The following is a 12410-nucleotide window of genomic DNA, read 5'->3' as shown; positions in this document are numbered from 1 at the left end:
GAAAAATATTAAAAATCGTTAGTCACAGTTTTTTTTTATAAGCATTTAAAGTTCAAAAAATGACAAAATATGGAAAAATCACGAAAATTTGCAAATTATTTCGAGTTATAAATTCATAAAAATTTTTCTTTTTAAATCTAAGATATGAAAATGTAATACAAGATTCCTTATAATATTATCTACCTTTATCAAACAAAAAATATCTATAAGAAACTCAAATTAAATTTTTATGGGCGTTTGAAATTCATATTTTTACAACATTTGATATTCACCCGATTTCTTACGTAACGATTTTCTTATTTTGTTGTAATTAAAAAACGAGTGACTGTAGAAACTTGAAAATTTCACTGAATGTTAATATTAGCATTTTATATATACGATAAAATTTTTAAAATAATTTGACTCTTTTTGAGCTGTTTACGGACATTGTAAGTTTTCAATTTTTTTAGTTTTTTTTTTCTATAAATATCAATAAAGTTTTATCTGTTGGGCCAAAAAGTGTATAAATTTAATACAAAGCTCCTGATATATTGTTACAATATCAGTTGAAAAATATTAAAAATACATAGGCACAATTTTTTTTTATAAGCATTTAAAGATCAAATTTGGACAAAATTTATCAAATTTTAATTTGAAAAATTATTTTGTAGTTAAAAATTTATAAAATGTTCAATTTTTGTATCTAAGAATTGAAAATTTAAAACAAGATTCCACGTAAGTAATTAATACTGTTACCAAAAAATCTAAAAAATACATTTACGCAGTTTATTTTTATAGTCATTTTAAGTACAAATTTGGACGAAATTACATATTCAAAACCTAGGATAACTATTTTAGTTATTTTGTTGTGATTGTATAATATTATTCGTGGGTACTTGAAACTTCTAAAGTATACTATTATATATCTATGATAGTACCACGGTTTTTTGTTGATGTATAACGCGTTATAAGTACCTAATAAATATTATGATATGATTAATTTGGAATTTATTATAGGTACCTAACATAATATTATGTCTTATACCTAGACTAACATACCGTCTCCGCTCAGAATCGTTTTTCTTATACAATGATATTATATCATTGAATTCAAATTTAATACCATCCATTATACAGTGACCCACTTGTAACCTACTGTACAGCAGAGCGAAATCCACTTACCCACCTTTTTTTTTTTTAATACCTTAGACATAAGTATATAATATATCTTATACCTAAATTCAGTCTCCGCTCAGAATCGTTTTTCTTATATAATGATATTATATCATTGAATTCAAATATAATACCATCCATTATACAGTGACCCACTTATGTAACCTACTATACAGCAGAGCGACATCTACTTGCCCACCTTTTTTACTTTTAAACTCTTAGAAATACATTTTAAATGTATTTTTTAGATTTTTAAGTATTTTTAATTTCGTCTGACTTTTTGTGGTTTTTAGCGCATTCCAGTCCTATATATATATATGTATAAGTACTGGTATATAGATCTCTTCAACTCTACCTGGTTGTGTACTCAACTCGGCCGTCATTGTACACGTTTAGAGTGAACCTTATAGGCCGCTGGCTCGGCTTAAAGTCACCGTGCATATGAAAGTTCGTGTCAGGCAGCCATATGTCACCCTGATGGTGAATACCGTTCAGAACGCTGAAAGCTGTCTGATTTGGATACTTCAGTCTTGAATCGTACCACTCTTGTTGCAGCAGAAATTCAATGTCATATTTCTGCAACAAATGACGTGCGGCATGATAAGTACAATCACAACTATACATTCTCACCTATACGGCGCTTGACTTATTAAAAAATATCATTCTTTGGCACATTAGTAGACCTCTCACTGCCCTCAAAAGCTTTGTCAAAAACCATTGAACATTTCAGATATAAAACGCGATTCTTCGATAAAATAAAATATAGAATACCGGTATATTATTCTGTATCAACGATAAAAATATTAAGTTTTTATTTTGACGTTTAATGAATTTCGTACCATAAGTTACTTCATTTGACTAATTCCACGGAATAATACATTTTAAAAACTATAACGAATAAATAAGTGGCATTTTTAAAACTGTTTTAACAGTTTTAGAAAATTGAGGGTTAGAATGCTAGCTATAAAATATTATACCGACGCACCTCAATTAAAATTTAAAACAAACATAGGGATACGCAAAAATATCTCAACATTTTTCTCAATTTTCTCAGTTCTTCCGCAAGTCCTCGCCAATTACTATTAGTAAAACACTGCACCTACCTATACCCAGTCTTCAGTGAGTCGTTAATTGCACATACCTGCTGTAAGTATATTATATACACGTCGTAAATACACCGGTCTGTCGTGTTTCATAAATAACGGAAAATATCATACGTATAAATTATATATTATGTACGTCGTATATAATGTGATGATAGTGCCAACGGGGCCGTTATGTAAATTATTCCTCGGGGTGCTAAAATGCACTAAATGACTCGAGTACTTGGCAAATGGCCCGATTTTGGGCTATGGTGACGGTAGACGAATAGTTCATCAGTGTTTAAAACACACATGTTATAGGAGTTTCCATTGTCCGACGTGCAGTGCAAAAACGTAAAACACCGTATTCACCGAAAGTATATAAGCCATTTCAACGCTGTTGTCGAACAGAATTAAAACGAAGGGTTACACACTTACACGGAAATAGCGTGTACGTGCGTCGTATTTGGATTTGATTCAGAATCTATTTATTTATGCGCATAAACCAACTCCCCACTCCCACCACCATCGTCAAACGATATTGTAAACGACTTTATCAAAAACTTGTTACCAGAGATATGGATAACGTTTTATAGTTTAAACTATAAACCGTGTTGTGTTTATTTTTCAGTTCAGAAATATTATTTCGAAACTATCCAATAATATTATGTTAGTTATAAATTATTAATATTTTTTCACTAACACAATTTAGTTATGAATTATGATTATTATTTAGTTTGAATGTATTTTGAAAAACGCTAACCACCTAACTATTTATTATAGAAAATATGTTAAAATATTTTTACGACTGTGAGCCAGAAGGTCGATCGGTGCCCCTCCAGCCACGGGCAGACAATTTCCCATACCCATAATAAGTTCCACCTGCAGTGGTAATAGCAGTTTTTCTAAGAATACTTTTCCGCAATAGAAGAATTAGTGAAAAAATAAATAAATAATCACTATTATCAGATATTACACTAAATCATGTGTTTACTAAACTTAGGTGATTGGCTGTTCAGTACGTTAGTTCAGAAAATTATGAGAAAAAAACTGTTCACTGTAATAACAGCTCTAAATTATTGTTTAGTATTCACAATACAGCTACTAAAATCGCTATACATATATTATAATGGTTCATTATGGGTTACATTTAAATATTATAATTTATGCACTAATTTGATATGGTATTTAACATAGATTTATGGTAAGTATCTATACCTTCATTTATGAAACAAAATACCACATTAACCATCTGGTAGGTATATAGACATTTTAATTTTATATAATATTATGAAAAATGTCCAAATCCTGTATCTTAATAAGTATTAAAAAAAATAATAAATAATTAGTAATTTACCAAACTTGATTCATCGGGGGATGACAATGTAAATAACACTACGCTGACATTGACTATTGAAGGACCTGTAAATATATAATAAATTATAATAGTATTGTTCTTAGATATTTAATACGTCTTATATAATTCATGTTAACTCGAAAAACTTTTACACCATTTGAGGTTAGATTAGGGTTAGGGTTAACTCAACTTGGGTATCTCGATTCTCGAATAATACATCTCTCGAAGCTGTTTCGAGTTATGGTGACTCGACTGTATTTGATAATGTACCTACTTTAGGACCTTAAGTACCTACCTATCTAAAAAAATATTGTTATACAGAATATTAATTTTAATATTCAACATCAATTGACAAACCTGTATTAGTAAATATGTACAATTAAATTTGATAGGAACTGTAATTTAGATAAAATATTACGCCCTTTAAAGTTTAAATTGCACGATAAAAAATGATACTCAAATACTCAATAAATCTTAGTTTGTGACAAATCAAATCGAAAATTATAAATAATTTTAGAATTACTTTCTTGTCGTAATCATACTTATAATGTTGTTCAATTTGAAATGCATGTTTAAATGGTAAGGGTAACAGGTATTGCAAACTGTCTTAAAAATGTATTTATTCGAGGAAAATAAAAAAAATAATAGAAGCTCTTAGTGTGAGGCCATCTTGCAACTACACCCAACTGAATTATTATTAAATCTTAAAAATAAATTAAAATTAACAATCGTGTATTAGTAGTTAGCGTGTGACGTGTGATATTATATTATAATCTTAGGTACATTTAGCGCTGTTACAACTTTATAATTTAATTATATTTGATAGCGCGATAAGCTATTCGTCTTGTTCACATTTTCAGGTATGATGAATTAATCTTTTAAAATACTCATATAATATGAATAAATAAATGATAAAATATAATGTTTATACCTACTAATGATGAAATCATAAATGCATGTATAATAATTGTATATTATCTAAAATTATCAATTAGTATAGTGCATTCAGAAGCATAATTAATAATGGTTAATCGTATTATGCATTATGTTTGAATAAATCGCACGGGCGATAACATAGTAATTAATATTGTATAGGTATTAGGTAGGCATCTAATAATAATTTAATAGTATAGTCTGTTATTGCTCCCACTTTAAGTAAGTATAATATTATTATTGTGGTTGGTTGATCGTTATTTTTGTATACCTAAATGTTTAAAAAAAATCATCTGCGCGAAAATCATTTGTGTGATCAGTTACGTTTTTTTATGTATACATTTTTTTACAACAACTTTGTGTGTAGTTACATAATATTTTGTCATCCACCTCGATAATAAATAATAATACAATTAATATTATTTAATATTTCTATTACGGTATCCGGTTCGTTGCACAGATTGTATGATGTAACTTAATCATCTTTTTACGTTTGACTGGCTTTATAAATTCGTTAAAAGGTACAAACTTGTATGCGTATAATGTAATATTTATAAATAAAGTATGCGTTTAACTAAACTTTTTGACAGCTCATATAATTTCTGCAGAGGGAAAATACACACCTATTTAAATTATTAAACTCGTAATCATAATTAACTTTTTATGTTGTATCAAAAGTATGAGAGCTACAGTATTGGTTACAGTAAATTGATTAAAAATGTATGTTTCTCTAACTAAATTACGATTTTCAAAATTATTTATATTAAAATCGATCGTGACCAAATTTAAAATGTACAATCTACTTACAAGTTACAACTAACTAAATATTTTGAATATAATAATAATTTCATAAATTCTCTAATTAAATTATTGAGTCTTGTCTGTGTAAATTGTACTAATTTCAAAGGTAAAAAAGGTAAAAACAATATACAATTATTATAATATGCTTACCATATGACGGTGGTAATAGTCGCTTGTCATAAATGTCGGTATTCAATAGATGATCAAGTATATGTTTGTCAGATTTTCCATTTTCAAATCTAAACACAATGTATACATTTTATCAGTCTACTTATATGTCTAAGCCAACTTTATCGATAATTGAATCATTAAATATATATTTAAATAAAAAAGCCATACGCAAATGTATTAAATACCTAATACAAAAGAAAAAATTAATAGGCTGCTCTTGAATGAGTTTTAATTATTTTATATAGTCAATGTTGGATAATAGGTACTAGCCACTAGGTAGTATAGCGTTATACTTTTGAGATTGTTCTGTATTGTGCGTGGGCCTTTGGGTAAATCACCAAGTTACTCTCCATATTGTATGGGTTGTAAATTGTAATATTAAATTTGAAACCGATTTATTGCAATCACATTCTAATAACTAATTCCATTGGTACTGTTAAAGAGTAGATAATAACTGTATTTTAAGAAACCCGAATTAATAAAAGTACTGTTTTCGAAAATTATTGACAGGTACTAATATAAGAGATGTATCAAAACATAATAACACAACATCGATATAAACTCATTAAACCGTCCTTGCTCTAATAAATATAATATAAAATGTAGATATAACATAACTGAATAACTGATACAATAAGAAGTAGAACACATAAATAGTAATTTTGTTATTATTAAATTGGCCTAGCGCGGCGCAGTGGCTGAAATTAATCACGCGAAGTGATTGAGAGTAAGCAACAGCCGCTCCAACGAGTTCCTGGATGGGTGACCACAATGATGGATCCATAGTGGCAAAAACCTTGCCACACATACACATGTTGCCAACCAAAATCATACCAACCATACCAATCGTAACCCCTACAATAGTTAAGGGGATTCGATACCGTGATTTTCTGTTTTCGTCTAACACACGCGTAACATAGTATTTTAGACTTGTTTTTTGCCAAACATACCAATTGATCTAATGAAGTGATAAGAATTCTGAAAACAGATTTGAATTCGTCATCAAGTTTACTTGAAATCGACTTTCCCACATTTTTGATATTATCTCCCAAATTCCAGAAAAAGTGTATTTGAACATTTTTGTATTTCAATTTTTGGAGAATCTAAATTATAGAAGCTATTATATATAAGTCTAAATAGTATTTTTATTTTTGGCTTGAGTTGTATATGTTTATAGGCTTTTGTATTAAAGGCTTGGTCAAACAGAAAGCGGGCTGCCTGCGCGGACACTGTAAAATAATACAAAGACCGCTTGCCCGTAAACCATGGCGGACGAAAAGTCCGGGTACAAAAAGTCCGGATTCATTTTTTAATTGCCGGACAAAAAGTCACCCTCTGTTTGACTGAGCCTTGCAGCAGGTAAATGATTCATAAAAAATGTATAAAAAATAAATGAACGACCCAATGAACGCGTTTATTTTTTGAAAGAAAGTGAACGTGAACGCGTTCGTTTGAAAAAAACACGAACGTGAACGTGAACAAGTTCCTTTTATAAGGACTGAACGTGAACGTGAACGTGAACGAGTTCATTTTTTTAGTGAGCGTTCCGAACACTGCAAGTGGTGTGGTGGAGAAAGTTTTTTTGCCTGCGCGACCAGTCATCATTTTATTCCATGGCGGGTATAGAGGTAAATTATTACTATAACGTCTATAACCATTAAATGTCAAATCTATATAATAGGTAGGTATCATGAAATATAATATCAACAAAATTTTAAGAAAAATTGTAAATTGTAAACGTAGTAGTAATACACCTCAAAGACATTTGAGATTTATTACCTTTTTAGAAGAAATAGCAACCGAGTATGGTGATATTCCATTACATTGTGATGCAAGTGAAATGGCTAAGTGTAGTTAATTGTTTAAAGTTGTTTTTTAAACTAAGAAAATAAATTATGAAATTCCTTAAAAATTTATATTTTTAATTCTCCTTCTTTCCTTATACTAATTTAAAAAAATTATAATATCAACATTGACTTCAATCGTTAAAAAATACATAATATAATAATACATTATCGTCATAATTATCTTCGTAGTATTTGTAAGATAATCACATTTTTAAATAATATAAACTACAATTAATAACAATAATAAATATAAAATTTATTAAAATTTATATTCATACTTGAAAAAATATTTTTAATTTAATATTATATTTATGTATTTATTGGTTATTTCTATTATATTAATTTTAATGTATACAATAATAAATATTATTATAAGGCCATTGGCCCGTAAAATGAAAAAATATGGACTATAAGTATTGTGTTGTATTAAGCTATATATTAAAATAAAATTGTTCTTACTAGGAGAATTAAATTTGTTTATTGATTATAATGCCAATGTAATATGATATTAAATATACAGGGTGATAAGATGATTCACCAAGTATACTCAATCCTTATTTTTCTTTAATGATTATTTTATTCAAATTCTTTTTAGAATTTTTAAATTTACTCAAAGACCATACATCCAAACTCTTGAATTTTTTTGTACTAGGTTTTTATTTAAACAAGGTTTTTGTTACTATGGATCCATCATTGTATTCACCCATCCAGGATCTAGAAGAAGCGGCTGTTGCTTACTCTCAATCACGTCGCGTGATTAATTTCAGCCACTGCGCCGCGCCGAGCCACTTAAACTAATTTAATAATATAAAAATTACTTTTTATGTGTTCTACTTATTCAGTTATACGATCTACGTTACACTACTTAAGACATTATCTGTGGTTATACAAACTTCTGTTTTCAAATTAGGCCCCTGTTTTTACTATAAATTATTTAGTGCATAATTTTTTTTTTAAATAATAAAATATTCAATTCAAAATTCAAACGATTTTTTTTTTTTTATTAAACCTAGGTAGGTAGTTTTTAATATTTATTATACTTGGACCACATTTTATACAAACTATTAATGTTGATGGATTAATATTAATCGCTAAAATGTTCAACTCATCATAGGCACCATATTTTCCAAACCCATTGTCATTATCCTTAGTACATAAAGTTAAATAACTCAAAAACTAAACATCGGAATTTCGATTAAAAATTTTAAAAATGTCCAAAAAACTATCAGCTAAATAATTTACATTAGAAAAGAGCGGTTCTCATTTGAAATACAGAAGTTTGTATCTCCACAGGGTAACCTTAAGTAGTACAAAAAACCCCTGAACTTGAAAGTATACGGTATTTTAGTATATTTTGAAATTGAAAAAAACAGATTTTTAATAACTGCATTATTTAAAAAAATAAGGGGGTGGGAATACTTGGTGAATCACTCTATATGTTTAATGTATATATAATATTAAAACGAATTAAAGGTATTTTAAATTGTATTCATTTATCGATCTAAAATGATCAATATTATCAATCAATAACATATTGATCAACGATTAATAAAATAGCACATCTGTTATTTCGTAAATAATTGTGATCAATAGCAGAAAATATAGAATGTATTATCTGCTATAAACGTTTAATTTTATTTAAAATGTAACATATAAATTGGTAATTACTTACTTGAATGGTACTTCTTTAGGCTGCACTGATTCTGAATATTTCAAAATTGATACGCAAAGTATAGATACGTACAGTAATTTTGAAAAGTTCATCGTCCTAAGATAATAAGTAAAAAAAAAAAATTACTTACAGAACAAATTTATATAGTTATTAATTAAGTTTTTGGTAAAACGAGTATCTACATCACATTATTATAACTATGATACGTATGCATGAAATACTTCGTTTTTATAGTACACTCACGTTCGTACAATTATTATTACATGTATTATACACACATATTCAATTTAAATTATCAGTCAGTTATTGATAAAATATGAGACATACGAATTACTCAAAATTCTTAGAAACGGCAAGACCATTTATCAAGCGTGTTATCTATTACCACAAGTAGAATATTATTAATATACCATAACACTTATTATACAACTATATTATGATCGCAGTGAAAAAGTATTATATTTTAATCAATCAGCTGCTAAATATTTGAAAGTAGTATAGTATTAATTATATTTTAGGAAGGTGCATAAATCAGCACATGATAAATATTCGGTCGAAATCAATATAAATATGCCAATTTTATCGCAACAGAATGGCAAAATAATTTACAACACAATAACGTTTTTATATCTACTATATTTGTTTCACTATATTTATTTAAAAATATTTAATCTTTATTACAGCTGCACAGCAATCATCATTGAATAATCTAATAAAGAAACGACCAATAGATTATTTTCTGACTTTATTATTTGTATCAACTTCAATCGAAAAACCATATGACATCCTTAGATCATATACTATGGATGGAGCCACAGCGTATTAAATAAATATAAAAAAAACGTTGCCGATATCAGCGATGAGTCGCCAAATTAGGTGTTCGATATGCGCATGCCCAACGCGACTTCTCGCATATTTATCCATAGATACCTATTGTACCTATGGATAATTATGCGAGAAGTTGCATTGCGCTTGCGCACATCGATTACCTAATTCGGTGACTATCGTTGCTATATCGGCAACAATATCACACGCTGTGGCTCCATCCATAGTATATGATCTAAGAGATGACATCATAGTAAATTACTTAAATAACAATTAATTTACATAATAAAGAACATCTTATTAATAATAGACAAATCAACACACGTTAGCAATAAGATTATAACAATTACATTTTCTCATGATTTATTATTAATTGTTTACAATGAATATCAGTGAACCATATTTTATTTTATAATAAAACTTACTTTTGATTGAAATTATTGATAATCATATAAGCCATAACTAAGTATTTTATAAAAACACACAAATTTTGTTTTTTCATTAAAACATAATTTTCTTCGTAAATTCAGTTAAAACCAACTCTGAATACAAACCATCGGATATATATATATCAACATTATTATGTCGTATTGTCCTTTAAAAGTGAATCACTTTGTATTTTTATAAAATTTAAATCTCACGAAAATGTTCTGCTTTGAAAAATAGAAAATTAAAAATGTATGTGTAATGGGTATGGCTGTTTAATTAAATAAAAATATAAAAATGTATAACAATATATTTTTTTAAAAAAGACGTAGTACTTTAGTGATGGGCAAAATTATCTTGGTCTTGCAAAGCGAATCGTAGTCTTGGTCTAGACCAAGACCAAGACCGCAAGACTAAGATAATTTTGCCCATCACTAAAGTGATTATCTACCTACTACATATTTTTGTAAAAAAATGTTGTTATACATTTTAGATTCTGAGCGGAGCGAGGAAGCTATTGTTTTTACAATGGTGTTTTTTTTTTTTTTTTAAATTAGTAGAAAAAATATTTGAAAAAAAATATTTGAAAAAATGTTAATAGCACGTGCTTTTAAAACAATGCGTGTTTATTAATAAAATAATTACCCTGAATTACCATAATGATATATTATAAGTAATCAAGTAATATTTATATTAACACCTGGCTAGCTTTATACACAATTTAATATAGGTAGGTAGGTATAAGTGTATAACTGTACCTATATGATTGTATTTTATTGGTTGGTTTGATTCTCTTCTGCGTTTGACCCAGTTTTTCGCTCGAAACAATACACGAATCATTATACATATTTGTCGTTTCTTCGTGTTTTTATATCACAATAGTTCACTAATTCAGAAAATATCGTCTTTTTTGTTTGGAAGCTAGGCAATGTAGGACGTGTACGAATAATATATTCGGAATGAGCAACGTTCATATTATGATGTATTATAGAGAGAAAAATAGTCCTTTGAAACTAACCACACTTCGTACGCTTTCATATTGCTCATTACACCAGCCAAAAAGCCCGTAATTATTATACGGGTGGCCGTTCTCTAGAGTTTTTACACTGATGCACAGTAAAGGACTTTTGATATGCATGTTTTTAATTTTTAAATTTTTTTGTTAATAACCGTCACTAGCGAATGCAAATGTGCACATTTTTCTCCATAACCATTCACAATGCATGGTACATATCACATACCTACATTAAGAATGTAATAGCATCTTTCAAAGAACTGTGGCTGAGGTTAAACATATTTCTTATACATACCTATAACCACTTTATATTTTACCTATACCTACTAAAAAAACCACTGTAGTCAGGGTTACCAGTTACTAGTTTACTACACACTAATAAAATATATACGGTCCACGTGGTTCGTGTCGTACTGACATCGTCGCATATTCCAATAATCCAAGTATGACATATGCGACTCCGATCAGTTAAGTACTTGGACAATACAACTTATGAGTAGGTACGGTTTGATCATTAATTTTTAAAATGTAAACACAAAAATAAAAAACCTTGAGAGTTGTGCTTGAGCAGATAAGAATGTTCTTGATTATTTCTCTTAAATACATTGTATGTAGGTATAACGACTGATGGTAATACAACTTTTTTCAATAATTTCAACCAGCATACAAATGTACTAATTGCACCATACTAATTACGGGAAAAAAAATGCATACTTGTATATTACCTAATGGCTTCTTCAAAAACTTACTTGCTGGCGAACAATTTTAATTTCCATTTACGAAACAATATTTTAGTAAAATATTGAGCATACAACTATAAATTAATTTACTAACCAAATTATTATTATTATTTATTATAGCTGTGAGTGGATATTTTTATTTCAGATTCTGTATTGGTTTTACAACGATGTGCTTATTTTTAATTTTAATTTTAGATTCTGAGTGGAACGATGAATGTTTTGATTTTACAATGATGTGTGTTTTTTTATTTATTTTTGTGTCTGTGTACACGATAAGTAGTCGAAATAATGCTTCGATTTTCAACTTCAGTATCTTGTTCGATTGAAAAGTGAATATCGTTGGTGCATTGGGGAGGTCAAAGTTTAAATTCCCAGTAATTTTCAAAAGC

At 28.3% G+C, this 12410-nt stretch overlaps 1 protein-coding gene across 3 annotated transcripts in view; it reads right to left on the bottom strand.

The window, feature by feature from the left end:
* LOC100162616 (glutamate-gated chloride channel) overlaps positions 1–12410 on the bottom strand; it is a 99981-nt gene that overhangs the window by 54366 nt on the left and 33205 nt on the right. For 2 of the 3 annotated variants that reach the window (XM_029490208.1, XM_029490209.1), the window contains 4 exons: positions 9016–9111; positions 5476–5564; positions 3592–3656; positions 1508–1728 (listed from right to left, as the gene is read on the bottom strand). In XM_029490208.1, coding sequence (XP_029346068.1) covers positions 1508–1728; positions 3592–3656; positions 5476–5564; positions 9016–9107 — 467 coding nt within the window. In that variant the 5' untranslated portion in view covers positions 9108–9111. Of the gene's footprint in view, positions 1–1507; positions 1729–3591; positions 3657–5475; positions 5565–9015; positions 9220–12410 lie in introns of those variants that run through there. The other variant, XM_029490210.1, reaches the window with a different exon arrangement.

This window comes from Acyrthosiphon pisum, chromosome A2 (assembly GCF_005508785.2).
Source record: "Acyrthosiphon pisum isolate AL4f chromosome A2, pea_aphid_22Mar2018_4r6ur, whole genome shotgun sequence".
Lineage (NCBI taxonomy): Eukaryota > Metazoa > Arthropoda > Insecta > Hemiptera > Aphididae > Acyrthosiphon > Acyrthosiphon pisum.
Note: the sequence above shows the minus strand (reverse complement) of the source record. Positions and strands in the feature narration are given on the sequence as shown.